This window comes from Malassezia vespertilionis, chromosome 2 (assembly GCF_029542925.1).
Source record: "Malassezia vespertilionis chromosome 2, complete sequence".
Classification (NCBI taxonomy): Eukaryota; Fungi; Basidiomycota; class Malasseziomycetes; order Malasseziales; family Malasseziaceae; genus Malassezia; species Malassezia vespertilionis.
In genome coordinates, this window is record NC_079248.1 from 656,649 (window position 1) to 684,632 (window position 27,984).

At 54.6% G+C, this 27,984-nt stretch overlaps 14 protein-coding genes across 14 annotated transcripts; 6 read left to right on the forward strand and 8 right to left on the reverse strand.

Annotated features, from left to right (window-relative positions):
- Window positions 1–20: 20 nt before the first annotated feature.
- On the forward strand, window positions 21–2,333 carry COG4 (Golgi transport complex subunit 4; the record flags this gene model as incomplete). The annotated part of the gene is made up of 1 exon (XM_056205997.1): window positions 21–2,333. One exon carries the CDS (start codon window positions 21–23, stop codon window positions 2,331–2,333), a length of 2,313 nt encoding a protein of 770 aa, XP_056061972.1.
- Window positions 2,334–2,382: 49 nt separating this feature from the next.
- On the reverse strand, window positions 2,383–3,550 carry MVES1_001146 (cytochrome-b5 reductase; the record flags this gene model as incomplete). The annotated part of the gene is made up of 2 exons (XM_056205998.1): window positions 2,383–2,398; window positions 2,475–3,550. The coding sequence occupies 2 exons, from the start codon at window positions 3,548–3,550 to the stop codon at window positions 2,383–2,385; spliced, it is 1,092 nt and encodes a 363-aa protein (XP_056061973.1).
- A 121-nt stretch (window positions 3,551–3,671) lies between these two features.
- Window positions 3,672–5,276, forward strand: MVES1_001147 (uncharacterized protein; the record flags this gene model as incomplete). Its single annotated transcript, XM_056205999.1, has 1 exon — window positions 3,672–5,276. One exon carries the CDS (start codon window positions 3,672–3,674, stop codon window positions 5,274–5,276), a length of 1,605 nt encoding a protein of 534 aa, XP_056061974.1.
- Window positions 5,277–7,557: 2,281 nt separating this feature from the next.
- MET14 (adenylyl-sulfate kinase) lies at window positions 7,558–8,197 on the reverse strand (the record flags this gene model as incomplete). Its single annotated transcript, XM_056206000.1, has 2 exons — window positions 7,558–7,694; window positions 7,723–8,197. The coding sequence occupies 2 exons, from the start codon at window positions 8,195–8,197 to the stop codon at window positions 7,558–7,560; spliced, it is 612 nt and encodes a 203-aa protein (XP_056061975.1).
- Window positions 8,198–8,262: 65 nt separating this feature from the next.
- On the reverse strand, window positions 8,263–9,401 carry MVES1_001149 (uncharacterized protein; the record flags this gene model as incomplete). The annotated part of the gene is made up of 2 exons (XM_056206001.1): window positions 8,263–9,219; window positions 9,273–9,401. 2 exons carry the CDS (start codon window positions 9,399–9,401, stop codon window positions 8,263–8,265), a joined length of 1,086 nt encoding a protein of 361 aa, XP_056061976.1.
- A 260-nt stretch (window positions 9,402–9,661) lies between these two features.
- Window positions 9,662–10,048, reverse strand: MVES1_001150 (uncharacterized protein; the record flags this gene model as incomplete). Its single annotated transcript, XM_056206002.1, has 2 exons — window positions 9,662–9,886; window positions 9,935–10,048. The coding sequence occupies 2 exons, from the start codon at window positions 10,046–10,048 to the stop codon at window positions 9,662–9,664; spliced, it is 339 nt and encodes a 112-aa protein (XP_056061977.1).
- Window positions 10,049–10,497: 449 nt separating this feature from the next.
- Window positions 10,498–11,480, forward strand: MVES1_001151 (uncharacterized protein; the record flags this gene model as incomplete). Its single annotated transcript, XM_056206003.1, has 2 exons — window positions 10,498–11,353; window positions 11,380–11,480. The coding sequence occupies 2 exons, from the start codon at window positions 10,498–10,500 to the stop codon at window positions 11,478–11,480; spliced, it is 957 nt and encodes a 318-aa protein (XP_056061978.1).
- A 32-nt stretch (window positions 11,481–11,512) lies between these two features.
- Window positions 11,513–14,217, reverse strand: MVES1_001152 (uncharacterized protein; the record flags this gene model as incomplete). The annotated part of the gene is made up of 2 exons (XM_056206004.1): window positions 11,513–13,090; window positions 13,519–14,217. 2 exons carry the CDS (start codon window positions 14,215–14,217, stop codon window positions 11,513–11,515), a joined length of 2,277 nt encoding a protein of 758 aa, XP_056061979.1.
- Window positions 14,218–14,613: 396 nt separating this feature from the next.
- On the reverse strand, window positions 14,614–16,518 carry MVES1_001153 (RING-type E3 ubiquitin transferase; the record flags this gene model as incomplete). Its single annotated transcript, XM_056206005.1, has 1 exon — window positions 14,614–16,518. The coding sequence occupies one exon, from the start codon at window positions 16,516–16,518 to the stop codon at window positions 14,614–14,616; it is 1,905 nt and encodes a 634-aa protein (XP_056061980.1).
- Window positions 16,519–16,592: 74 nt separating this feature from the next.
- IKS1 (putative serine/threonine-protein kinase iks1) lies at window positions 16,593–18,338 on the forward strand (the record flags this gene model as incomplete). Its single annotated transcript, XM_056206006.1, has 1 exon — window positions 16,593–18,338. One exon carries the CDS (start codon window positions 16,593–16,595, stop codon window positions 18,336–18,338), a length of 1,746 nt encoding a protein of 581 aa, XP_056061981.1.
- A 57-nt stretch (window positions 18,339–18,395) lies between these two features.
- Window positions 18,396–20,901, reverse strand: CDC48 (AAA ATPase cdc48; the record flags this gene model as incomplete). Its single annotated transcript, XM_056206007.1, has 2 exons — window positions 18,396–20,791; window positions 20,826–20,901. 2 exons carry the CDS (start codon window positions 20,899–20,901, stop codon window positions 18,396–18,398), a joined length of 2,472 nt encoding a protein of 823 aa, XP_056061982.1.
- A 193-nt stretch (window positions 20,902–21,094) lies between these two features.
- Window positions 21,095–24,191, forward strand: MVES1_001156 (uncharacterized protein; the record flags this gene model as incomplete). Its single annotated transcript, XM_056206008.1, has 2 exons — window positions 21,095–23,933; window positions 23,959–24,191. The coding sequence occupies 2 exons, from the start codon at window positions 21,095–21,097 to the stop codon at window positions 24,189–24,191; spliced, it is 3,072 nt and encodes a 1,023-aa protein (XP_056061983.1).
- A 122-nt stretch (window positions 24,192–24,313) lies between these two features.
- MVES1_001157 (uncharacterized protein) lies at window positions 24,314–25,384 on the forward strand (the record flags this gene model as incomplete). The annotated part of the gene is made up of 1 exon (XM_056206009.1): window positions 24,314–25,384. The coding sequence occupies one exon, from the start codon at window positions 24,314–24,316 to the stop codon at window positions 25,382–25,384; it is 1,071 nt and encodes a 356-aa protein (XP_056061984.1).
- Window positions 25,385–25,609: 225 nt separating this feature from the next.
- On the reverse strand, window positions 25,610–27,975 carry SSE1 (adenyl-nucleotide exchange factor sse1; the record flags this gene model as incomplete). The annotated part of the gene is made up of 2 exons (XM_056206010.1): window positions 25,610–27,893; window positions 27,932–27,975. 2 exons carry the CDS (start codon window positions 27,973–27,975, stop codon window positions 25,610–25,612), a joined length of 2,328 nt encoding a protein of 775 aa, XP_056061985.1.
- Window positions 27,976–27,984: the final 9 nt, after the last annotated feature.

Below are 27,984 nucleotides of genomic sequence, written 5' to 3' on the forward strand. Positions count from 1 at the left end.
GCGCCGTGCCTCCTCCCTCGATGCAGACAGCGGTCGAAGTGCGTGCGGCGCTCGGCCGCTTGGCCGATGCGGAGACGCAGCGCCGGGCGGCAATGGACGAGTGCTTTGACGACGCGTCCGCCGTTATAGCTGCTAGCCCCGCAGCGATAGCGCGCGACGTTGCGCCGCCGTTGCACAGCGTCGCGCAGCGCGCCGAGTTGCTTTCGCTGCGCTTCAATAGCACCGCAGAGATGGCGACACAGCTCAAAAATGAACTCGAGCAGCTGCATGCTGAGCGAAAGCGCGTACATGAAGCAATACATTGGTGCAGCCAGGTGCTTTTGCTGAAACAGGCCATCGCCGCTTGGAGCGCTGCGCTAGAAACGCACGATTGGGACCGCTGCGTGGCCGAGTGCCAATCTGTGCGCGGCATGGACAGTGCTGTGGTGCAGAGTCAGTTTGCACAGCGCATGGTCCCGACAGCGATGCTGCCGGGTACCGCGCCAGAGACCATCTCGGTGCTCACAGAAGCACTCCTCCACGCGTGCACACGCAACTTTGCACACTATACCGCGCCTGCGACGCGCAGCGAGGCCGAAGCCACGCGGTTTCTGACTTACTTTCCGAAAATAGGCGCGCACGACGCTGGGCTCCGCGTATACACGGCGTTTGCGCGTGGATTGGCCCAGGCGCAAGGCAGGGATATTCAGGAAATGCTGGAGACGCAGTCGCCGCCAGCGACAGTATGGTACGGCACACTTTGGCGCATGCTGTTTGAGCGCCTCGCCGTGCTGATCAATACGCATTTTCCTGTGGTGGACCGCATTTTTGCGTCCAACACGCAGCATGGCTTTGTCGAGGGCGTCTTGCCTGGCTTGAGCATCGATTGGACGCGTCTCGGGACACATCTGCTTGCGGCATGTACAGAGCATAGGTACGCAAAGCGGCTTTTGCACCAGGCGCGTGCGTCGCAGCTTCAAGGTCTTGATACCGTGCGCGCTGTGCCGCACACGGCCGGGCGCATTTTTGGGCGAGGCGTGCAGCAGGACCGCAGTATGCCATTTTCACTCACACGGCCAAGCACGCCGACTCCACCGCAGATATTGCAAGGCCCGGACCTTGCCATGATTGATACCCTGCTCTCAGAGCTTGCAATGATTGCGCACCATTGGGCGCTCTTTTGCCGATTTTTGCGCAATGTATTGCACGTGGAGATGTCAAGCATTGACGTGGCCGCACAGCAGGCACCTACGCTTGCAGGAGGCGTCGAAGATGCACTTCTGCACACGTACCTTCCTCTTCAGCTCTGGTCTTTACGTGTAGGCGTTGAGAAGGTGCACGACCTCGACACTGCGGATCTAGAAGCGCGGCCTTGCACGTCCTCGCTTCCCGACGACTTGTTCTTCATGCTGCGTACGATGCTCACACGTGCACTCTCTACCTCCTCGCTTAACGTGTTGGAGCGCATCGTGTCCCAAACCATTGCTGTGCTTGAGTCGGACTATGTCGAAATCATTGTGCTCCGCATGGACGGCTGTCGGCGCGGTCTCAATATTGCACGCCTTGTCGACGGGCCCCGCCGCACTGCCGCACTACGCGAGGTCAAAGCCACCATGATTGTATATTTGAATGCATTGGATACCTCGGCAGAGTACACAGAGCGTCTCATGCACGATCTTCAGCAAGAGTCGGTTTTGGAGCAGTACTTTGACGCACACGACGCGTCAGAATCGAGCGCACTTGCGCTGGCCCAAGATGTGCTGGGCAGGCTCGAGATGCTCGCGCCCAAACTGCGCGCTTCGCTGCACCTTGAGCTGGGAGAGTTGTTTGGCACACTCATCGAGCCACACACTCGCACATTCATGTCTGACCTCGTGCGCGACTTGGACTATGCTTTGGACGAGCATGCGTATGCGCGCGCAGAGGAAGCGGATATGGTGCGCAAGCGTCTAGGAGCGGCATGGAATAATATCATGCCGGGCTACCGCGAGAAACTTACCCAACACACCTACGCTTTCCTCTTTGCCATGGCCGTCGACGCAATTGTGCAGCCATTCGAGACCGGGGTGCTGCAAATGCGCGTTACCGAGCTTGGCGCGCTGCGCTTTGACAAGGACGTGCGTGCAATGCTCGCGTTTCTCGGCGCACAGACACCATGGGGCGTGCGCGACAAGTTTGCGCGCCTCCAACAGATTGCCTATGTACTCACACGCGACGAAGAGGAAGAGGTGCGTGCGCCCAAGACTAACCCAAAGGACGAGCACGTGGATGTGTACGAGGCAGGCACGAACATAGGCATCTCGTGGCAGCTCACGCCTGCAGAAGTGCAAGCAGTGCAGGCACTGCGTATCTAAAGCCTATATACTTGCTCTGCGCGGTAGCCCAGCAATGCCAAGTAGCCGCCTAGTTTCCCTTGATCCTGCCAATGGCGGGTCGGCGCGCCGGCAATCACTCGTAAAAATCTGCAGTAAATTCGGCGTGGACTGAAAACGTACCCATCGGGGCCACACACAAGCACAATGCGCTCTCCCGGCTTCCCAGGCTCGCACCAGCGCGCGAGATCATCTTTGCCAATGCGACCGTGCACGAGAGGCAATGATTTCGTATTTTCCAGTGTCAGTGCATACCTATTCGGCGCACTCGCTTGGCCAAAGACGTTCCACCATGATTTGTGCCGCCCTAAAAGTGCGTCGACGCGTGCAGATATCGGCTCGGACGCAGGCGCGGAGAGGGTGCCCGTGCCAGGCGCAACACTCTCGCTCCAGAGACCGATGCGCACATGGTCGGGAAATCGCGCCTCATATTTGGCAAGCTCTGGCAAAAGCTCTAGCGTATCGAGGGCCTGCGCTGCGTACAACACAGTGATCTTGGGTGTCGCGGCATGCAGCGCATGCCGATCTTGTGCAGTGCCAAACACGTTGGAAAGCAATTGTGTGGCTGTACAGATGCCTGTGCCGGCAACAATCATTACAATCTCATTGGGGATGGGCGTATTGCGCGACAGGTACCATGTGGGAATAGGACCACGGATTCGCACAGACGCGCCGGGCGGCAAGCGATTGAGGTATCGCGAAACTTCCCCACTCGCGTACCGCTTGTACAGAAACAACAGCGTAGATGGATCGTTGCGTGAAAACAGAGATAGCGGCGTATACGGCCGCTCTATCTGCAGCGATGGCTCCTGGATGTAGTAGGAATAGATGGCAAGCAGCCTGCGCGGATCGTGTGCGTCGGCAGCGAATGGCCCTGCAATCTCGCGCGAAACGCCAGATGCGTGCTGCGACCGCAGCAGCATGTACCGGTGCACATTCATATCATTTACATCAAACTTTTGCGAGCCGGGACTCGGCAGTGTGCCGCTCGCGACGAGCTGAAGCGGCGCGTAACAGTCCGGCGCAGGCTCTGCGGGGGTCGCCGGCGCAAGAAAGTACCACGTCGCGGCCGCACACACAAGCCCAAGCGTCGCTACACCGGATACGTGCCATAGCTGTAGACGCGCTGCGGCTTCTGTCGAGTAGGGCCGTGCCGCGCGCGGCGCATGGCACCGAAGCGCCGTCCGCTGCCCAAGCATACTGTGGAGGTGCGGAGGTGCGGAAATGCTTACCAATGCGCGTGCTCGCCAAATGCTTACGAATCATGTGCCCTACTCCGCCCGTGCACGTTGCTGGTCCCCACATTGGCGTTGCACAGTGATGACGCTTCTTGCCCAGTCGCATATTCCCGATGCCGACGAGGCGTCGCTTTCTGATATACTATATGTGCTACTACAGTGTGAAGCGCGAGATGCAATGAGGCTTGCGGAACAGAGCCGTGCTGCGATGCAAGAATTGCCCGGCGATAGTCGGCCTGTTACGTACGATGCTCTCATTGATGTCGCACGCTTTTGTGTGGAAGAAGAGCCTGGGTGGGCTGTAGCTGATAGAGTAGCATTGCTTAACGGATGCCCTCTTGTGGACGCGCCCTTTTCTCCGTCAGATCCACCTACGAAGCGGCTCTCCCGCCTGCGGATGAAGTACGAAGAACGGTTCCCCCACCTGCGCTTTATTTCTGCCGTACCACAGCACTCTGCCACGGAACTAGTCGGCGAGCTGGAAGCCCTCTTGCAGCACTCGACTGGAATTTGCGCTTCTGGCTCGGCACCATGGCTAGGCGAGTTGGAGCGCACGCTCGAAGCGCTTTGGGACCGCGCCGTGGCGCGCGCGATCGAATTAGAGCAAGGAAAAATTGATACCTCCATGCTTACGCCGAGCACTACGCAGGCCGGGGCGGCTGGTGTTGCGAACGGCGAGGTCGACATGGACGAGCCGTTCCTCAACCTCGCTTACTTCCGCGCAGTCGCAGTCTCTGCGCCAACTTTACAGCAGTTTTTTGAGCACGCTCTTCCTTCGTCTTTTAAGCTGGAGGAGGTGCATCGCTCCACCACAGGCGCGGCATTTGCATGGCACGCAGCGCCTGTCGTATCGCGCAGTGCCCTGCCAAAAGCCGTGCCTAGCACAACGGGCCCAGAAGCACAAGCGGGTCCCAACGCAGACGGTACAGTCTCTTTTGCTGCAACGATTCTACACGGCGGCGCTGCAAGCTTGGCGCACGATACGCCCGCGAGCTACTCGCGTGACATCACGACGGGCACGCGGGGCAAAGTCGTTGGCTTTCTCGGCAGCCTGCTTGGCGAGGAAGGCAAGACACGCATGGATGCACTCGCAGATCAAGTCGCTTTGCGTCTTCAAACACACTCGGTCAAAGGGCCGCTCCCAAGCTTTGCCGAGGAATCCACAGGGTCACCAAGCAAGTCAAAAGGGAATACATGGGGTGCTGCACTTCTACGGGGCACGTCGGCTGCTGCAGGCGCTATCGTCGAGCCAGGCACACGTACGGGTCTAGGCGGGCGCCTCGCTGGCGCTTTCAAATGGTCGTCAGACAACGCCGATGCACATCATAAGGATACAGAACAGTCTGCGCCTACGGACATAAGCACGCACGATACTGATGCTGTGGACCAAGGCGCGGCCGCCGCACTTGAAAGTCTGCGTGTGGCTAACGAAACACTGGCGCAGGAACGCGATACGTTTATCATAGACGAAGTCGCCCCGCACGATCTAAGCGCCGATGCGGACGAGGAGGAGGCCATGAGCGATGTGGAGGCCGCCTTAGATCCCCTACATGATTCAGTGTCAAAAGCCGACTCGACCGTTTCAGAATATGCAGGTCCCCCAACGGGACAACTAGAGGGGTTGGAGGCACAACGCATGAAAGGTATGTATTGGACGCAGCCGCCCAAAATTTTGGCAGATAACTGACAGTTTTCCCGGGCGCATTGCGTACGCCATTTGTAAAACGTGTAGAGCTCCGCCAAGCATCTGTCCAATAAAAACTGTTCTGAATAGATTCGACATGCGAAACAGATTGCACACGGAATCTTGCATGCAATCAGCGATTCAGCGAAGTAGCCGCGAACGCGGAGATCGTAGTTTGAGTGTCGGTCTTTAAGCACTCTCGAGCCGATTCGTGCCCTCAATTTGCTGTTTGGGCGTGCGCAACCCGCGCACAAACACAAATTTGTGCCCCTGAATTTGGATTGACGACAATCTCACTGACTGTGTGCGAGGCTTTCTTCCGTGCCAATCATTGTGACCGCAGCGAGCCGACGCTGGCGATGGTCTCATTGAGTTGTTTAGGAAAAAAACGTTATTATCTTGTAAACGTGCTATGGTGCGTACTGCGGTCAGTTGCTTACATGCAGATCCCTCCTGGTTTCATTACAATTGACGGTGGCGGAACTTGTACAGATCCGGGCACTTTGCAGCCTGGATTACCGAAGGTAGTGCAGGCTGCTCCCCTTGAAAGTTTGCAAGAAACGAAGACGGCGCAATTGACGGAATCGCCATTGAACTCCAATTCCTTTTATGACTCAGGCACACCGTTGCCACAAACGCCTGCTTTAGCATTGTCCAAGGTACAGCAGCATGCAAACGGCGAACAAGCTGCGACAAGGAACCGCCCGATCAAGAGTGCTCCGCAAGCGGACCGAACGCCAACTACAACACAAAATTACAAGTCGGCGGGGCCAGGATACCATACGATGACGAGCTCGAATTTGCGACTGAATTGGACTGAGATTATCTGTGTTACTATCTCCAATAGCCCAGAAGGGCGTCTTGTCGTGCAGGATCTCTTGGAAGCAATGTGTGATCGATTTCCCATAATCCGCGAATGGGCTACCGGGAACGACTGGGAAGCGCGCGTGAAAAACCGCATCAAGTCCACATTGTCTATCAAGGGCCACTTGTTTATCAAGGTGTCCAAGCCGAACAATACGAACAAAAAAGGATGCTGGTGGACATTGAGTCGTGAGGCAGAAGAAGCTTGTCAAGCGGGCCGCATCTCCGAGTATCTTCGCGGCGGATCCAGGAGTTTTTCCAATACGCACTTTGCTGGGGAAAATATGTATGTCCTTCGCCGCGGTATGAGAAATTCGTCGACGCGACGCACTCAAGACTACTCGTATGTATCTCCACGACAGACGCGAGCGCGACATTATGAGCACGACAACGGTCGCACTAGGGCTCCCCCGCGTACCCTTTCCTTTGACGCTCCTGTCTCTCACGATCAAGGCAATATGCACGTTGGCGACGGCGCTATGCGCCGTGTCAACTCGTTCGTATCAACACCCTTTTTGCAATCGTTTGGAAACTCTTTTCCAATGAACAGTCCGTCCTCAAATATATTTGGTGATGGGCCGATGTGTTCGTCGCCCATGTCTTCGCCTAGCTTGATTACGCAGCCCTCCATTGGTATGGAGCATGCGAATCCGTTTGGTTTATCCCAATCCTCCGGTTTCCCTTTCCCTTTCGCTGAGCAGCAATTGCTGGCTATGGGCTCCATGTCTAATTTAAATGTGGATGCTTGCCACCCAATACCATTTCAGCAACAAACAAGCCCCTTGCCCCTTCTACATCACGATGGTGCGAAAAACGTGCAGCCGCCAAGTCATGCGACGTTTGCCTTCAATCAGACCACAACAATGATGCCACCGTGTGCGTCTCCAACAAACCATTTCTTTTCAATGAACAGCACAAACACCAACTATGAGAACCTTTCAATGATGACAATGGACCCTGGTTTCCAAGCAATGCGTGCAAATTCTTACCCTATCCCTGACCAAGCACTGCCTGGCTCTAACCACATGGATCAACTCATGGGGCTTGGTCAGATAAATGGAAATACTGCACCGCCAGGAACGCACATAAGTGCCTCCATGCCAGGCACCCCGCATTTTGATCAGCTGTTCCGATCGATGAAAGATACATGCCAAGAAACTGCTCCACAGTTCTCTTTTCCAAACGCCGACTCCGGACCCGACCAGCGTAGACGTGGACAGTCTGCGGATGAAGGAATGTGGGGGTCAACAGGGGATTTGCATTCCGTTTGAATTGCAAATTGCGTAATGGTATACCCTCATGTAACAAATGGTTTGCGAGTTATTTTTCTTTTTTAAACACACACACACAGAAGCATATGTTATAGAATGTATCGCTCAAGAGTACGTATTTTACTGTTTGCTACGATGAGACGAGCCGTTCAGGTTTGGATGACGCCTTTCTCAACCAGGTACTTGGCGATGATCTCTACGCTTTTCTCCACACTCGTCTTATCGGCATCGATGTGAATCTCGGCCTTTTCGGGCGCCTCATAAGGGGCAGAAATACCGGTGAACTCTGTTTATTAGCAAGGGGAACCACGCACCTTTGATCTCGCCAGCCTTGGCCTTTTTGTACAGGCCCTTGGGGTCGCGACGTTCACATTCTTCAATGCTGGCATCGACAAACACCTCAATAAATGGCAGTGCGGGATCGTGCTTTGCGTGTAGCTCGCGTGCAAAGTCACGATCGGCCTTGTACGGGGAGATGAACGAAGTGATCGAAATCGTTGTCGACGCAGCAAAAAGGAGCGACACTTCCGAAATACGGCGAATATTTTCCTCGCGATCCTTGGGAGAAAATCCCAGATCCTTGTTCAGGCCAAAGCGGATGTTATCACCGTCCAAACGGTACGCGGACTTGTGCAAATGGAGCAAGTGCTGCTCCAATGCCGTGGCAATAGTCGACTTTCCGGACGCAGAAAGACCTGTGAGCCAAATTGTAGCACCGCACTGTTTCAAAAGCTCATTGCGCTCGCCATACGAGACAGTGCCGGGGTGAAAAGTAATGTTTGTAGCCATAGTGACAGAAAGAATGCAGCGTGCGGTTGTGGACAAAGCCGTGCAACGCTGACTAATACATAAAGCTAATTCTTTTTCTTGCGTTTGACGCGCGCGCTGAGGTCGTTCACAGGCACGTCATTTGAACTGCTTGGCATGGTCTCACCAAGTGCAGACGCAGCAGCACTCATGAACGCGTCACGGATCGCTTCTTCCAACTTGGGATCTGCCAGTTTGCCCTCTTGGTTGATTGCAGCCGCAGGCGTCGATTTCATTTCCTCCACTTTAGCATCCAGGTCCTTCAGTACTTCTTCCACGTCTTTGATCTCGTAATTGCGTGCGTCCTGGTCAAGGGTCGACAGACGGTCTTTCGCGAAGTAGGTAGATTCCTGGGCTTTGCTTGGGTCCTGCAGCACGTCCAGGCGGCAGCGCAGAATCGCTGCGGCGTGCTCCACATTGGGTTGTGCGTTTGTGCGGCGCGTAACGTCCGGGTGAAACTCCAGTGCAAGGCCAAGACGCAAGTAGGCATCCGATAGGCGTCGAGAGTAGGGCGAAAGAAGCGGCTTCAATAGCTCCAGTGCGTCGTTGTAATCTGTCGATGCTTGCTCAAAGTTCTCCGTCTCCAGCCCGACATCGCCGAGATCATTGTGTACGTCAGCAAGCTCCGCAATCAACGCATTCTTCTCCATTGTCTCTCCCGTTAGCAGTATGAGTTTCGGAGATGCTTGCTCCGATGACGTATGACTGTCCGCGGACATGTCCAGGATGCGCTCATAAATTACGCGTGCAAGATCCAGTACAGTGAACGCGACGGCGAGATCATCATCTTCCTCTTCTTCCTCAGCCTCAGCGGGCTCAGGATCGTAGTGAATAGATTTTCGTTTGCCTGCAGATTTGGACTCGTCCGCATCTACCTTCTTCGCAGCGACCGCTTCGTTCGCCGAGGGCACATCCACGCCATCACCATCGCCCCCCAATGCTCCTGCTGTAAAAATCACATGCTCGAGGAGCGCACGGCCGTACTGATGCAGCACGGGTGCAAGCTGTGGGCCATCCTCTCCGTATTTGGCACGGCAGCGGTTAGTATAGTAAGTACATACAGGGTTTCGAGAGTTTCCGCCAAAATGTCGGCACACGACTCGTATTTTTTCAGTGCATAGAGGCGTGCGGCCTCGTCAAGATCCACTTTGATTTGGTCGGCTTCCTGCGCACGTTCGCCGGTCATGTCGGCAGGAAAGTGGCGGAATGGACGCGTCGCGCCGCATTACTCCACAACACGTGCATAATTAGCCACTACGAGATTGAACGGCACGCACAGTGAGCGGTCATGCACAGCCTCGCGCGCCATGACCGCACGCAACGGTCTAGCAGACAGCACGCGCCGATTCTAGCCAATTTCACCATAACTTTAGTTCATCGTCTCTATTAGATGCAATGGAGCGATGCAGTATTAAATCAAATATCGGCAGTACTCCATAAGCGCAATTACTGTTTGCTCTTCTTAAAGCCACTGAAGAGGCGGTTAAAAAATGAGTTCTTCTTCTTCACAGTGTCGTGCTGCGGGTCTTCGGCGCCGACCATCTCGGGCCCCGTCTGCGCATCCTGGTCCATAGCAGGGATGGGCGTGTTCGAATCGGATGCAAGTTCTGGTGCAACAACAGCAGGCTGCTCTGCAAACAAAGAGGGGTCCTCTGATACCTGCTTCGATGTCTGTGGGCCCACTGTAATGTGCTGCTAATTAGTTGGCAAGTGACGTACCGAGCGAATTTTTTTGCGATCCGTAACATCGGAGTGACCCAGGTGCGGCACATTCGTGTTCATTTCTTGCGGTGCAGTTTCAGAGTCGTATGGGGGTTGCGGCATTGGGTTCATGATAGTAGTCACTAAATGGGACGCCGTAAGCTGGTTGCCAAAGCTGAACGGCAAAAATTCCCCGGAGCGGCCATCCGCTTGGTCAGCCTGCATACACTGCCATTGTGGAGGCTATCACTTTTTTTTGCGCCGTCATGCAAATGTATGCAGCCTTCTTGACGTGGCTACGCGCGCAAAAGGTCAAATTTCCATCAAGCCTATATTTTGCTGATGATCCCATTACAGGATATGGTATATTTACGCGCGAGGTACTAGCGCCGAGCACGGTAGCCATTTCTGTGCCGTTAAACCTGGCCATTCACGCGGAGCAATGCCACGAGCGAATTACAGCATGTTTTGGGCGTGCAGACGAGTACAATGTGCTGCCACCACGCGCATGGATAGTGCTGTATCTCATATTACACAAGCTATTTGGCAAAGAAAGTGTACCGCCTTGTTTTCAACGTTTGATGCAGCATGTACCGTACGTGAATTTAATGCCAGAAACATTCGATACCCCATTACATTATACAGAGGCCGAGCTGCAGCTTTTGCAAGACACGTCGCTGTATCACAATACCATGCAGCGCCTTGAGCGCACGGCGGAAAACGCGGAACGTGGGTGGGCATGGCTCCACAGTGCATGCAGAGATGCACACGATCCTATATTTGCACACGTCTTGTCGCCAATCGACAAGCACCGCTGGCTATCGCTTTGGCGGTGGGCCGATGACGTGTACGGTAGCCGCAGTTTTCCTGCGCACCTGGCTGGATGGGAAGGCATGCAAGGACAAGAGCCAGTCCTGATTCCTGGCCTCGACTCTTTCAATCATGGCCGAGGCGTGCCTGTAACGTGGGAAAAGAATGATGGCATAACATTGCTACTTCGGAGCAGCATACCAGCGAATGCTCAGGTGCTCAACAACTATGGCGCAAAGAGTAACGAGGAGCTCCTCGCTGCATACGGCTTCGTCCAGGCAGACGGGCCAGATGATGTGCTTGTCCTGGCGTTGCGTGCCCAGGAAAAAGCGCAAAGTGCCATGTTTTATTGGAAACGTTCAGATGACAGCCCACCGCAAGCATTGCTGGATGCCTTGCGGCGACAGATGGGATTCGCACCGAACGAGGCTCAAGCGACTTGCGATGCCAACATCGCGTCTCTGTTGCAGGAAGCGCAGGTGGTAGAGGCACTGGAACGCTTTCTCCAGCAGCGTAGCAAGGCATTCCAGCACTCGCATGCAGAAGCAGAGGATGCTGTACCATGGTCAAAAGATGGGGACAGCGTGCGTGAGCGAGTATTGTCGTCCATTTTGGAATATCGTCGAGGTATGTGAAAATTGTACTCACAGTAGGACAAGCGAGATTGTTAGACCAGGCGCTAGATTGGACAGAAGCCAAGCTGGATGCAATCCTTGCCGCACTGGACAAAAAAGGCTACACCATCGGAGGATAGATATGTGGTATAATGTAGGCATTATCGCTCCTTCAATGGATCACATACTTTTCCCAGCCGCACCGCCGTCGGATACGCTGTTCGTCCTCGCTGGTTTGCAAGACCGTGCTCGGCGCCACCGCACGTTGGAGCAGCGCAACTTGATCTGCACTGCTCAGTGCGTTTTCCTGGCTTGCTACAGTCGCGGAATTGAAAATCATTTGCACACGCTTAAACTTGGCAAGTGTTTCAAAAGATGCGTATCCTTCCGCGTCCATTTGCTGCCGCAGAAAGAAGTCGAGTTCCAAATTCGACTCGGAAAAGTAAAACTCAATTTGAAGGAGAAGCTGCTGCAAGAGTGTGGGAGAATCAAGCGTGCACGACTGCGCGGGTAAAGGCACAAAATTTCGAGCGCCGTGGGGATGCTGCAAAAGAGATCGGTCCATGTCCATCTGGCCGTAGCTTTGTAGCATCGGGTAGTGCATCATGTTAGGCTGCATGACGTACCCTGGAGGCATCATGCCAGGTGTACCAATGTACGGAGCAGACACGTGAGGGCTGCCCATCGAGTCAGAAGAGGTCGACTCGGAGTGCGGGAGACTCGTGTCGGAGCGCGATGCGCGTGTTACCTCGGGAGACGCCCTTGGTGCAGTGCGTTCGTCGCCCCTGTGTACAGTATTGGATAGCGGCCCATTGGGCATGGGCACCATTCCCGAACCTGGAACAAACATGCATGGCAGCATTTTTTGGACTAACTGTGGCGTAGATGGCTCCTGTTGCATGCCGAATTGATTACCGCGTCCACGGCCTGCGGCCCGTAAGGCCCGATTATCGCGACGTTGCCACTCATGCATATCCATACCAGCCTGGTACGGCATCGCAGGCATATAACCGGGCGGCGGGGCAGTAATAAAGTGCGGGACCGGCATGCGGTGCGGATCCGATTGGCGCAAAGGAGAAAAAGAGCCGTCGACGCTGGTCCCTGCAATGCACATATTACCGAATGCATTCACTAAATGTGGCTGTGACCCATGCGATAATAAAGGCAAGCCATTCTCTGCGTGGTGTGTCGCGTCGCTGTTTTTTTCCGCAGGCGCATCGCCCTTTTTGTGCTGCATGCGGCGTGCAGATTCCGGCGAGCGGCAAAATGGCACCATGTTGCGCCCTCCATTAAGAATTTGGATGCGATGAATCCACGCATCATTGGTCCCGGCATCTGCTCCTCCCAGTTCGACACTCGCATTGTCGGACGGGATTATGGGAAGCACGGAGGATTGCGCGCAAGCCAGCACAGGCGCATCGGCAGGCTTGTCGTCTAGATTTGGGGTAGAATCCGCAAGCGGCGTCTTCTGCCGCTGCATCTGGGCCTGACGCTGCTTCATTCTATTTTCCCAGACGTTGGTCGAAGCGGTGGGCGCCGACTGTGATAGCCGCTTGTCTTCGCGAGGTGTCGTAGATTCCGCAAACGTAGGAGACAACGTCGTAGCATCTACCTCTTGCTTTGGCGCTTGATCAGCTTCACTCGTCCCGCTGGATGAAGATATATTGCTACTCTTGCCCGCCCCATCTGGTGTGGCATGGACGGATTTATTTGAGGCGCCAGACCGCTGACTTGCGGCTTGGCGGAGCCGCTCAGCATAGGATATGGTAGGTGCACCTTTTGAGGCCGGTGCGGTTGTCCATGTAGACACCGACATTGACAAAACCGCTCGGACAAGAAGCTAAAACAAAGCAAATTTAGGTGGGATCGACAAGGATTCGGCGCGAACATCGACAAGCCGATCTGACAGCCCATATTCTCGCTATTTTCAAATTTCCCCTCACGCGGTTGACGAACGCATGGGCCAAGCAAAAAAAAATCAAAATCACTACATACCGTCTAAGATACCTGTTTTCCACACCATGTAGGTGAATCTGAGGTGAATGTAGCAAGTTAATACGCACTCTTCTATCCCTATCCGCGGGTCTGTACAGCTCGCGCGCCCGTCCGCCTGAAAATATGTGCTTGCTTCTTCCAGCATCGCTGTTAGCTGTCGTCAGTGCTTGCCGCTGCACAAACCTCGGTAGTGCTTTGCTTTTCGCCCAGGCTCGTAGCGGCATAGCGCAGCTCGGATAGCCCAATCCTGCGCGTAGATATCTCATCTTCTTCGATCTCGGCACGCACGGTGCGCGCGTTCGTGGCGGAATCGAGCGCCGCACCTGGCTTAAGTGGGATGCGCTCCAGTAGCAATCGGTACAAGAATCGTGCTTTGGTTTTCAAGATCGCGCTATTCGGCATGCGCGCGTTCTGCGGTGCACCTCTACCGCGCCTTGTTTGCCGAGGTACATGTGCCTCCTCGTCGCTTGTATCTTGATGTGGAAGAAATTCGTCTTCCTCTTCCGAGTCTGTCAGCCCATCCTCGTCTTGTCCGTTTGCGGGCAGCAAGCTTGGAATTGTATCGTGCAAAAGCACGACTTCCAGGACGCGCGCAAACGTATCTCTTGGTATCATAAGACCTTCATCCCCTGGCTCGGCAGAAGCAAATAGACGCTGTTGCACGGCATTCTTCTTGCTCCGCGAAAGCCCAAGCTTGCTCAGTGCCGCGCGTAGTTTGTATGTCGGGAGGCCGGAGATGTCAGGGACAGCATTGTCTAGTGCTACGCCCTCGTCCTCGGGCAAAAACCCACCGCCGTGTGCCGCTTCCAAGGATGCACCGTTGTCCTCTTTTACAGCACACTCGTACGCATCCTGAATAGCCGCCCGCACCGCATCGGCCATGTCCGTTCGAAACGAAGACTAGTGGAGGATGAGCGGCCTCGGCCGATCGTCCAACACTGCACTCCAAACACGATGGTAGGTGGACAAAGCGCGCGGACTGATAGTAGGCGCTTTCGGACCGCATTATTGGAGCAGGCCTGCTCTCTGTATCCGTATCTGTATTTGTATACTACACTACTTGGGCATTGATTACGGTATGTTTTATCACGCTGACAAGAGCCGTTTTTTGCAGATGACGCTGCTATCCAGTACTACTTCCCGCCCCGGGTATGGGCCGTTCGCCTACCTGCTATGATCCTTCTCCTGGGCCTCGCATTCGTCGGTGCATTTGTAGCGAGTGTCATGCGCAAGCAGGCGATTGCAAAGAGGGAAAAGGAAACGCACAAAGGCGCGTAATTACGTCCGCTTCTTCCCTTTTGCTGGCTTAGGCGGTGGGATGAATGCATCGCCACCTTTACCCGACTCTGGTGCTGCTCCCTGGTCCAAATCCTCGATCTTGTCCCGTGCACTGACAAAAAACATCATATCTCGCAGCTCCTCGCCCAGCTCCTGCACCTTGGACTTGAGGCTTGCCTGTTCCGCTTGCAGTTTCTGTACATGCTGGTAGAGTCCATCCGATACACTCTTTTCATCGTCGTACTGCTTGCGCAGTGTACGCATACTCTCCAGTGCACGGCGCAGTTGCGTCTCGTGCTTGTGTTGGTCAGAGCGGCACCGCGTCATTTCCGCTTCGAGAGCTGTGCATTGTGCTCGCGCTGCTTCGGTCTCGGTGCGCCACTTGTCTTTTTCTTCGCGCGGGACACGCTCGGCGCGAGTGGCAGCGAGAAGGCCTTCATAGTAGATGCGTTGCGAATCAAGCTGCGAGACGATCATATTGGAGTATTCAAGTCCAATCGCGCCCATCTTCTCGTTCAGTACATCCATATTGCCCGTGTGATTTAATTGCTCCAAGGAAAGCGAGCGTGATGCACTTTCTGAAAAGCCGGGATAGCGTTCATTCCATGCACGGTTCGGCGTTGCAGCTGGAACGCTCGATGCGGAGGGCAGCTCGACCAGCTTCCCGTCCGCCTTGCCCTGAATAAGTCGATGTACGTAGCCATCGCCTGCATAGTCCCACACACGTTGTGTCTCCAGCTCCAAGCTGTACAAATGACCGGTCTCTTTAAAGTGCGCTTGTGCGTGACCTGCCTTGTACCTGCCACACCCTACGTTGGCGCAAATCAGGCACAACCATACATTGCTCCTTGTCTCACACACGCGACAGCATGTAGGATGCGCGCTTTTCAAACTCGCTTGGGGCCCTGATTCGGTGACACCGGTGGTGTAGCGGCATACCGGGCAGCGGCTATCCGACCAACGGTGCAGGCATGCGGTGTGAAATGCGTGCTGGCACGCAACGGTTACAAGGCCAGATAAGCTGGAGTCTAGCCGCTCGAGACAAACTGGGCACGTCGGCAGCTCGTACGCAGCGCGACGAAGGCCCGCGCCGTGTTCAAAAGGAGAGAGCGCGTGAAGCTGAGGATCGTTTGCGACTTCTTTCGCACCAATCACGGGCCATGGCTCTGTATCGGACAGGAGTGGGTACGCATGCGCAATCGAGCTTGCTGGAGACGCAGTAACGCCCGTGACGTAGACCAGCTGGCACGTTTCAAAAAGGTCCAGCTCGCTGTAAGGCTGGCCATTGTACATTTTGTAAAACTCTTCGGCATCCAGCGTTTCGCGAAATTTGACAAGCACCAGACACCGTTCCTCCTCTATCTGGCGCACAAGACGTATATGCTGTATGGCGCCAAGCGCCGGCTCAATAAAATCAAGCAGGGAGGTTACGGTCATGGAGAAGGGCACGGAAAGCATGCAAAGCACGGTGCCGATCGCGTCCGTGTTCTCTGACTCTTTCGCTGCATCGACGTCACATTCCCCTCTGTGTGCATCCCCCTCAATGGAGCGAAATAGATGCACAATGCCAAATGCAACACGGACTTGGTCCTTGACGCGTGCGTCGTGTGCACACCCATCTTGGGGCTCCACAAGGAAGGAATCTTGCTCAATAAACCTTCCTCGCGCGGTATTGTCTGGTGCACTGTGCAGCATGGCCCTGTCGACGTGAGGCGTAGGAGAAATAAAGTGCACCTCTACGTGCCCGAGTCGTGAATCAAAATTGTCTTTCTCTGTGCTTGGGACCTGTGGCTCCGACAGGCGCACTGGATGCTTGAACAAGTCAAGTGGAAGCTGTGGTTCGCTTACAGCGCCCGTATACTCTGTTACGTGGATATGATACCGTGGAAGCGCCACCTTGCACATCCGTGCAGGGCACGAGCAAAAAGCGCGCCGCGGCGGACCTCCACTTCTCCGGGATTTGCCACCACACGGACCACATGGAGCTTGTCCCAGTGGTGTCGCACGAGACGGACCCTGGGAACTTGCAGCTTGTGCTGCGTACGAAGAACGATGCGGTTTTATACGACCCGGTGATGCGCCAGGTAATTCTCTGTTCAGGAAGCGCGCACGAGTGGAGAGACGCTGCGCTTCCGCAGTCGCCAGAGCGAATGCGCCAGTTACCATGGAAGGAGACGCACACATGCCCGACATGTAAGCAGCCACTGCAGTACGATGATTCAGTACATGAAGACGAAGAGATTGGGACGCCACATACTGCGCCGCATTATTTCCGCCTCCTCTCCGAGACGTCTGTGGGCAGGTCGTCGGCGCCTGCACACACGAACATGACCCCACTTAGTATAGATGCTACAAACCAGGGATACTATGCACGATTTTTTGTTGAGCTAGGCCGTCTTGGACGCGGCGCACGCGGAACGGTATGGCTGTGCCAGCACGTTTTAAACGGCCATCGCCTGGGCACGTACGCTGTGAAAAAGATCCCTGTGGGCGATTACAGCGAGAGTTTGCTACGTTCGCTCGGCGAGGTGCACCTTATGGAATCATTGGACCACCCCAATGTCATTCACTACAAGCACGCATGGATCGAGACGGCACAGACAAGCGCCTTTACGCCGTGTGTGCCTACCCTGCACGTCTTGATGATGGCTGCTAACGGCGGCAGCCTTGCCGATTGGATTGCGGCACGCTCCGGAGCAAAGAGCGATGCGGACGCCCCGGAAGATACAGTATCGAGTGTGTCATCTGCCCGTGTCGCACGCCTTAAAGCCGAGTTTCGCCAGCAGCGCGACGCAGCGAAACGCCACGAAAACACCAGCGCATCGCAGCGCTCGAGCATCCACTTTCTGCGCGAAGAAGACATTGTCAAGCTTTTGCGTGACATCGCGCAGGGCCTGGGCTTTTTGCACGACCGCGGCATTCTGCACCTGGACATCAAGCCCGAGAATGTGCTTTTGCATTGGGACGACGACGCGCTGCTTCCCACTGCGATGCTCAGCGACTTTGGCTCCTCGTTGCCCTTCCACGAAAACTACACGCGCGAGCGCACAGGATACACGGGCACGCTCGAGTACATGGCACCGGAGGTTGTGGGGCCCGACGTCCACACTGGCCAGCTGCAGGAACTGAACAGCAAAGCCGATGTGTGGTCTTTGGGCATCATTTTCTTCCTCCTCATTTTTCTTGACATTCCCTACTCCCACGTAGACGACATTGCTCGACTGCGCCACGAGATTCTCGCTTTTCGTGGACTCGAGCAGCTGCTCAAGCGCAGAGGATGGGTCTCGCGCTACGCCGCAATTCATCCCAGCCTCACCCACTTGCTTGCGCGCATGCTCGACGTCGATGCACACAAACGGCCGAGCTGCAGCGAAGTGCTGCACATCCTTGACACATATGCAGCTGCATCGACGTATGCAAACACCACTGTGCCACGCCGCCCCTCGTTTCGCGGCGTGCTGGAAAATGCACAGAGAGAAGTGCAACACAGTCCTGATACGACCCACGCCTGGAGTCGATCCATCGCGGTTGTCCTCCTCGTATATACCCAATTTTTCATGATGGAGTTTGCCTATGTCGGCACACCTATTTGGCGGTGGATCCGCGAGCCGCTGCTCCTTTTGGGACTTGTCCAAGTCCTCTACACCAACTACGACAAGCGCATTGTTGCCCCGCTGAGTGTATGGGCGCTGTGTCTGGCAGCGGCCATTGTGCGTGTCGTGTGACCAAACTCTTTTCAAAACTATCGAAGCAATGTGACGAGTAGCGCTACGTGGACGCCATCATGCATACAGGTCGTCGTCTGCCTCGTCATTACCGAATGCGGCAGGCGCGGCTTGGCTGGAAGCAGCTTGCGAGCCCGTTTGCTGCTCAGCCTCGTCGATGCCGCCGGCTGGGAACTTGAAGCCACCGCCGCCGCCAAAGTTGCCACGGCTCTGCTGCATGGTCGACGCAAACATTTCGTAGCGGCGGATATCTGCATCGGACACGGAGCGGCGCGCAAAGCGCATCGCCTCCTCAAAGTGGGCGGCTGTGATTTCAGGAACGGGGTCGTCTTCCACCTCGATTTCCTCTTCCATCTTGACATCCTCGCCGCGGCCTTTGCGCTCAGCTTCGCGGCGCATGTCAGCTTCGATCGACTCGCGGATAGCAAGTTTGCCTGCGCGTTGGCAAATTTCAGACAAGTCTGCGCCAGAGTAGCCATGCGTGTGCTTTGCAAGGAAGCTAAGCTCCACGTCTTTGGCAATCGGCGAGTTCTTCAGCGTCGCGCGGAGGATATCCAGGCGCGAGGCTTCGTTTGGCAAGGGGATGTAGATCAGCTGGTCGAGACGGCCGGGGCGGAGAATGGCAGGGTCAATTTGCTCGGGACGGTTCGTAGCGCCAATCACAAACACATTCTTCTTTGCATTCATACCGTCCATCTCTGTGAGGATCTGGTTAATCACACGGTCGCCAGCGCCGCCAGCATCGCCGCCGCCGCCGCCACGCGCCTTGGCAATAGAGTCCAACTCATCAAAGAACATGACACAGGGGGCAGCAGCACGCGCCTTGTCAAATACATCGCGCACATTCGCCTCCGACTCGCCGAACCACATGGTAAGCAGCTCCGGGCCTTTGATCGAGATAAAGTTGGCTTGGCACTCGTGTGCAATCGCCTTGGCCAGAAGCGTCTTACCAGTACCAGGCGGGCCATAAAAGAGGACACCTTTGGAAGGGTTAAGACCGTACTTGGCAAACTTTTCGGGGTGCTCGACGGGGTACGAGACCGTTTCTTGCAGCTCGAGCTTGACCTTGTCGAGGCCACCAATGTCTTCCCAAGTCGTGGTGGGAACTTCGACGACCGTCTCGCGAAGTGCAGAGGGGTTCGAAACGCCGAGGGCGAAACGGAAGTTTTCCATGGTAACGCCAAGCGAGTCGAGCACCTCGGCATCGATCGAGTCCTCGTCCAAGTCAATCAAATCCATCTTTTCACGAATCTGCTGCATTGCAGCCTCGGAACAAAGAGATGCAACATCGGATCCAACGTAACCGTGAGTCTCTGCAGCAATCTTTTCCAAATCCACGTCCTCAGCAAGCTTCATGTTCTTGGTGTGAATGCGCAGAATTTCCATGCGGCCCGTTGGGTCGGGGATGCCAATGTCCACCTCGCGATCAAAGCGGCCGAACCGGCGCAAGGCAGGGTCGATCGAGTTGGGACGATTGGTGGCGGCCATGACGACAATATTGGAGCGCGCCTTGAGGCCGTCCATGAGTGTCAAGAGCTGCGAAACAACACGCCGTTCCACCTCGCCGTTGGTCTTTTCACGCTTCGGCGCAATTGAGTCGATCTCGTCAATAAAGATGATAGCTGGCGAATTCTTCTCTGCCTCCTCAAATGCTTTGCGCAAGTTCGACTCGGACTCACCCGCCATTTTGCTCATGATCTCGGGGCCATTGATCAAAAAGAAGAAGGCACCCGTCTCATTGGCAACAGCGCGTGCCATGAGCGTCTTACCTGTGCCTGGCGGGCCAAACATAAGCACACCACGCGGAGGCTTGATACCGATGCTCTTGAACAGCTGGGGATGACGCAGAGGAAGCTCCACCATCTCGCGGATCTGTGCCATCTGCTTGCGGCATCCACCGATATCGTCATAGCCAACATCGTTCAAATTCGCTTCTTCATCCTCGCGCTTCACGGGGTCGCCTTCGGTGTGAATTACTGTGTCCTGCGCCACAATGCAGTACTCCGCAGGGTCCGTTTCGACGACCTTGAATTCGACGGCACGCATACCACCGCGCACGACGAACGTGTCACCCTTGCGGATGGGGCGGTACGCTTCGAGGAAGTATGGCTTCAGGTAGACGTCAAACAGATTGCCCTGCAGTCCTTCCACGCTGTCGTCAAACGGCAAAACATGGATGCGCTTGCCGTATTTGATATCGTTGCATGCGTGCACATTGACCAGGTCACCAAGCTTGACGCGCAAGTTGTTTCGCGCAACGCGATTCAGACGAATCTTGGAGTCCTCCGTCTCTTCGTCGGAAAGTACAATCAGTACCGTATCGTGACGCTTTTTGCCACGAATCAAAATCGTGTCGCCGCGGAAAAGCCCCAACTCATCCATTTTCGCGGGCGACATAGTCGCCACCGAGTTATCGTCCGTAGTAGATTCTTCCACAAACAAACGGTTGGGCGCTGTGGCGGTCAGTAATCTGCGCTTTGTACTCACATTTCTTGTTGCGCAAAATGGCCGTGGACGTGTCGTTCACGTCACTAAGCGGCTGTGCGTTCTTAGCATCAACCATTTCTAGAGAATAGTACAGTGATAAGCAATAGACTTTTCAATGTACGAGTTCCGGTGCAGCTCCACGACGCGGTGGTTGCTTGCAAAGATGAACCGCCCGCGCAGGCGCAGACGTGTCGTTGGGGATTTAAGTCGATCACTCGTGCGCTCGCACGTACCATTGGTGACATAAGCATACGACGTTTCGTCCACGCATGGAGGATCGAGGGAGCGCTCAGGTGCCTTCCTTCTCGTCTTTTCAGCCGCTAGGACGACAGGGAGAAAGCAGAAAAACATCTGGTCATCGTAAAAAAGGCGCGGATAAGCAGGCGCGGGAGCGGGGGCATAAAAAAGGCCACCGGAAAACGCACGAGCCTCGGCGCAGTCGGGCAGACGACGTGCGGCATGCAAACAAAGAGGCGGGCGACGCCTTTTTTGTGGATGCGCGTGGAGATGTGCCATCTGCAACGTACGGCCCGAGCCAACATACGACTCCGCGCTTTTACCGCGGATCTACGAAAAGCGGTCGCAGCAAGGATGCATTGCCAGCCGCTGAAGCGTCAATGCAAGATGCGGTAGACGAGCAAGCGCCGTTATTTTCTGCAGAATCACCGCAGGAGCAAAGCAAACAGCTGCACGCGCGTCTACTTCAGGATCCAGCCGACTTGGATGCGTGGATGGCGCTAGTACACCTTCAACGCGCGTTTCTCGGCGGCACGTCCAAGAAGAACGCGACCGAACCACAGCGTAGAACGTTGGCGGAAATGCAACTTGCAGTAATTGAGCGTGCAAAGCAAGCTGCGCCATCAAATGCAACATCCCTCACCTTGCAGCTCGCTTGGCTGCGCATTGCAACCGAGAGCGGTCTCTGGGACGGCGAGCAACTTGAACAGCAATGGAAACGTGCTATTACAGAGTATACGTCGCAACCACACGTTCATTTTGAGCATATCTCGCAACTTTGGTGGTCTTATGTACTCTTTTGCAAAACTCATTGGTCTACGTTTACCATGGATTGTGTCGTGCAGGCGTATTCAGATGCACTGCACGCCACGACGCGGATTGCGGAGCAACTGGGGCCAGACGGCGTTGAATGCAGCACGCATCAATTTGCGCTTGTTTCCGACTTGTGTGGCATGCTTCATAGTGCAGGGTATGCCGAATGGGGTTTCGCCATTGTCCAGGCGCTGTTTGAATTTCAGCTGGGCTTTTTTCGCGATGTCAAATTGCAGGCAATGAGCGCCGAAGATGTCTGCAATATTTTCTCGGCGTGGTGGGATGAAGAGCACGCTAGGATTGGCGACATGCAAGCGTACACTGGTTTTTCGCGCATGAATAGCGCAAGCACGACAATCCCGTTGATGTTACAAGACGAATGCACGCATATGGGGCACGATGCGCCGCCTTCGCCATTGCAGCCAACAGCCGCGTGGTGTACCGCGGAGCTCGATCGCGGAATGCAGAAAACGCCCATGGCGCTGACCGAAGCTGACGATGCGTCGCAAGATCCGTACTCTTTTGTATTCGCGCAGGACATTGCTTCTTTTCTGTACGCACCACTTGCGCCGCTTTTCCCTGCAATCTTACTTGCAGCAGATACCATGCTGCAGCACATTGGGCTCCCGGTGCATTGGCTGTGCAGCGCGCTTGCGTTCGGACAGTTTTGTCTTCCGATGCAAAATGTGCTATGCATGCCTTCCTTGCGACCAGATCGGAAGCAGTCGCGGCTCCCTGATGCGTTTTGGGATGCATCCTTGCACCATGACGTTGCGAGCTGTTTTTCTGTTGGACCACAAACGCTATTTCCACGCTCAGAAAATGACCCTCGGTGCACTTGGTTTTGTACATTGCCGCGTGTAAGTGCAGAGACGGCAAGCATTGCGGAGCGTATTCTATGTGAGATCTCGTCCATGTTGACGCAACAAGGCGCGCCTATACCCGCTGCCATGGTATCCTTACCGCAAGCAATGCTCTGTATGGCACGCGACGAATCGAGGCGTGCAAAAAAAGCGCTTCGCGCGGCTCTACAGTGCCACGATCGTTGTGTCACACTATGGTATGCCTACGCAGAACTGGAAGCGGGCCTCGGAAATACGAAAGGAGCACGCAGGGTCTGTATGGAAATCCTTGGATCGTTTGGAGAGGTGCAATCAGACGAAGATGCATATGGTATTGCAAGCCTATGGGCACTCTGGGTACAATTGGAAAAAAGCACGGACTTGGACGCCTGTGCACACGTTTTACACGCGGCTGCCACGTCTCGCTTGCAGAGCGCTCCGAGTCGCGGCGCATTGGCGATGCCAACAAGCGCACTTTCCACGTCTGAGAAAGACCAAGTGCTCGGCACACTGCGTCGCCGCGTCGCATCCCTGGATACAAAAGGTCCCGATATGTATGTCGCGCCCGCATTAGCCTACTGCCTGGCCACAGCGGAGCGCATGTTTGTGGCCGTGCAAGTAGCGGACAGCTTGACCCGTCCTGCCGCTGTATATCGCTCTATATTAGACGCTTTTGCACACGCATCTGGCACCATGGAACGAATGCGCGCCGAAGTCGGTGCGTCGTTCCAGTACTTTGTGCATGAGTACAAGCACGATACTCTTTCTACCGCGTTCCGCCCACGCGAACTTCGCGCCATTACAGCACAACTCCTGGAAATTTGGCCTGAAAATTCAATCTATGTGCACTTTTTGGTGCTGCAAGAGCAGCATGATCGCTTGGAGAATTATGCACGCACAACAATCGAGCACACGGTGTTGCGTTCTTGGAAGGCTGGCTCTGACTTTGCGCACGCGGAAGGTGGCACGGGATTGAGTCGCACGCAAAGAGCAGAACTTGCATGGGTGCTCGCGATCCGCGCTGAACTGATTTTGTCGCGTGCAAACGAAAATAGAGTTCGAAATGTTGTGGACCGCGCTCTCGATGCAGTACGCCACTCGTCCTTGCTGTGGCATATCGCCATTGAATATGAAATGCGTGTGCAGTCTCCGTCTCGTCAAGAACGAATAAAAACATTGGTATACCAGGGTATACGGGCGTGTCCTTACGACAAGTGTACGTCTTTCAACACTAACAGCAGCGCTATACCTCCTTCCTTTCCACACCGCGCTGCAAAACGCATTCACTGCCCAAGAGCTGCATACGCTGGTCGTTCTACAGGAAGAAAAAGAACTACGCGTGTTTTCCGATTTAGCGGGACCAGCATGCAGCAGCGACCAAGACACCATGGACCGTATCAGCGCATTTGTAGATAATCTCGCCGCCGACACACCTGAGCCGTGCGCAGCGGCACAAGGGCTAAGAAAAAGGTAATGCATGTGGAGTAGCTGATAGCCAATGAATGCACGTGAATATAGCCAAACAATGGTGGCCATTGGACAATGAGAATCGCGTGCGTGTGGCGATGCGAGGAAGTTGCCTCCTCGCCTGCGACGATGAGGCTGTACCTAGGATCGTGGCTTGCTGCGCTGCTTCTCTCGGCTGTAACTGCGCTGCCTTCCTCTGATATTAGCAAGAGGGCCGGTACAGAGTGCAATGGATACTCTGAACTGTGCAATAGAAAATATTCCAATGTGACGTTTGTCGGCACACACGATTCGTACGCCGTCGGTTCTATGGAGACGTTGGGCGCGAATCAAAAGAACACGGTGCCACAGCAGCTTGATGATGGCATGCGGGTTCTGCAGGTGCAAGCACACAAGATGGATGATTCGGAAAAAGACTCGGGCATCTTTCTTTGTCACACCGACTGTGACATTTTTAACGGTGGTACCATGGAAAGCTTCCTGGGGGATGTGAAGAGCTGGATCCGAGCGAACCCCAACGAAGTGGTGACACTGATTATTGCAAATAATGACAATTTACCTGCTACACAATTTGCAACTGCTTTCGGATCGACTGGACTGGACAAGTATGCGTACAAGCCAGGCACAGCCAGACAAAGCAAAACCTCGTGGCCGACGCTGCAGAAGATGATTGACCAAAAGACTAACCTGGTTGTGTTTATGGATTACAAGACGAATTTGAAGCAAGTCCCGTACATTATTCCCGAGTTCAATAATGTTTGGGAAAACGCATTCGACCAAACGTCGTCGCCTTTTAACTGCACGCCAGACCGGTTCAGCGGCGATACGTCCCAAATGATGTTTTTACACAACTATTTCCTTGATAAGGAAAGCAGTATTGTTGGCCGCACTTTTGTTGTTCCTAATGTGGACAAACTGAACCAAACCAACACGCAAAAGAACATCGCCGACAGTGTTGACAGGTGCTACAAGCAACAAGGCACGTACCCGACATTCATACTCCTCGACTTCTACGATGTGACGAATGACGAGCCATTGCAGGCTACTGCACAGATGAACAATGTTCCGTTTAAGCAGCTGCGTGTGAACGAAACGACTCCCGAGAAAACCGCGTCCGACAATGCTGCTGTTATACCGCATGTACCATTACTCACCATTGGTGCTGTACTGCTTTTCTCTCTGCTGATTTCTCTCATATGAGAGCTCTGACTTTTCAAAAACAATTCTCAAGACATTTTCATTTTTTTTTTTAGACTTTCTTCAGTACATATGCAACACGCGCCTTGAAGCAAGGCTTTACCTACCGCTAAAGGCCACTTTATATGCAATGCAAGGTGCCATATATCTATCACATTGACTAGCTACCAGGTATCTATCCTGCCAATCTGTAAGGCATTCCACTACGATGTCATAACAGCAAACACGTTAATCGACATCCATGTTACCTTGCTTGTCATCCTCTGCTTGCTCAGGCTTTGGCTCCTTCGGAGCACCTTCCTCTGCCTTGGGCTCCGTTGCAGAAGTACGCGGCTTGGGCTTGGTCAAGATCGGCGTGCAGCTAAAGATGACTTCGTCCTTACGCTTCTGAATGACCTCAGAAGTCAGCTTAGGATCGACATTCTTAGGCATCTCGCTCTGCTTGATCATCATGTCCTCGAGCCACTTGCCAGCGTTCGCGGCAGCCTCAATAACCTTCATCTTGTCGTCGTCAGACAAGTGGTCGTATTTCTCAGACTCGTTTTCAAAGACGCTCGTGTACTTGTTCACCACCTCGCGGAGCTGAGCAGCAGCCTTGGAGCGATCATCGGTCTCCTTCCAGCGGAAAGCAATCGGCGCACCCATCTTCAGCAGCTTGTCGAGGCGCTGCGTGTAGGCAGACTTGGTCGCCTCTTCGCCCTCCTCGGTATAGAGCCAGTCCTCAGCTTCACCAAGCGCCTCAAGGAACTTGGTCTTTTCTTCCGGCTGGACAAAGCTGGCAAGGCGCTCGTCGAGCTTGGAGCGCTGGTCATAGATGTACTCTTCAAGCGCATTCTTGCGGTCCTCGGTGTCAGCAACCAGCCTGTCAGAGGCGTGCATCTCATTCTCCGTTTCCCTGTACTTCTCAAGCTGGGTGTTGGCAAGCACCAGAATGTTAGACTCGACAGGAAGGTCGTCCTTGCGCTGGAGTTTCTTGACAATGCGCTTCTCCGTCTTGGGAGGCTCGCCTTCGGCGACCTGGACAGGCACCTCTTCCTCCTGCTCGACTTCATCCACAGTGTAAGCACTTTCGATGTTTACAATGCCGTGAAGGTTCAGACGCGCCTTGACCTTGACGATTGAGTGGTCGCCGTTCTCGTTCGGCTTCACACCTTGAATTGTAGCGTGACCAAGCTTGGGGTTCGCACCCTTTGGCAGCTTGGAGGGATCAGCGTACTCAACATCGAGCGTAAATGGCTCCTTGCGGTAGAATGTGAGAATCTTGGTAGAAGGGATCGGGTTGTTGGGGTTGAACACAACCAGCTCATTGTCTTCATCCGGCACATCCGGCGCAGGCTTCCAAGAAACCTTGATTGGGTAGGGAGAAATGTCGTGCACAGAAAACTCACGCACGCGGAAAACAGGCGAGAGAATGGCGCAGGCAAGTGTGTCGCCGCGGACATTGGCCTCGTCTTGGTTGAGCGTAGAAGAAAGGCCGCGACCGAACCAGGCGGAAATACGCTCTTTGAGTGCGGGAACACGAGAGCTACCACCAATGATCTCAACCGAGTGAAGCTCTTCCTTGGCAATGCCGGATTGCTCGAGCGCAATATTGAGGGGGCTGTCAATGCGCTCAAGGTAGGGCGCAATAAGCTCCTCAAACTGCTCGCGCTTGAACTGAGCAGAGACATCAATATCATTCATCAAGCTCTCGACGTTCAGCTGAGCAACGCTGTTTGCAGACAGGACCTTCTTCAAACGCTCACAGCCAGCAGCAAGACGGGTGATGGCCTTAGGGTTCGAGAACACCTCGATCTTGTACTTTTGCTTAAACTCTTCGGCAAAGTGCTGCATGAGCGCGCGGTCAAAGTCGCGACCACCAAAGTTGGGCTCGGCAGAAGCGCCAAGAACAGTAAGTTGGCCTTTGCTAAACGCGACAATAGACACTTGGTAGCTTGAGTGACCAAGGTCGACAAACATCACATTGCGCGGGTTTTCCGGCTCGGGGAGGTCCGTCTTGGTGATGCCATAGCCGAGCGCGGCGGCAGTCGGCTCGTTAATCAAACGGAGCGTGTTCAGGTTAGCAATCTCCGCAGCATTCAGCATCGCACGACGTTGTGCATCGGTGAACCAGATGGGCACAGAGATGACAACATCGCTGGCGGCGGATCCACCCATGTCGGCCTGCGTCGTGTCACGGAGCTTACCGATAAACATGCCAAGCAGCTGCGTGGCCGAAAATACGTGGTCCTCGTTTGAGTAACGAAGCTTAACGCCGACTTCACCGCCCGCATCGACCAACTCGGCATTCACAAAGGGCTTTTCAAAGTGCTGGATGGAGTAGTCGTCTAGCTTGCGGCCGACAAGACGCTTAAGCGAGCCGACCGTGTTCTTGAAGTTGGAGGTCTGAGCAGTCGCAGCTGCTTCACCGATCATGCGCGACTTGGTGCCAAACGACACCAAAGAAGGGGTGCTGCGGTTGCTCACTTCATTGGCAACAATGTCGACACCACGCGCACGCGCGACGCCAATTCTATCGGTTAGTACCACATGGACAAAGTATGTACGTACTTGCTGCAGCTGTTTCCGATATCAAAACCCACTACACTCGACATATTGGGACA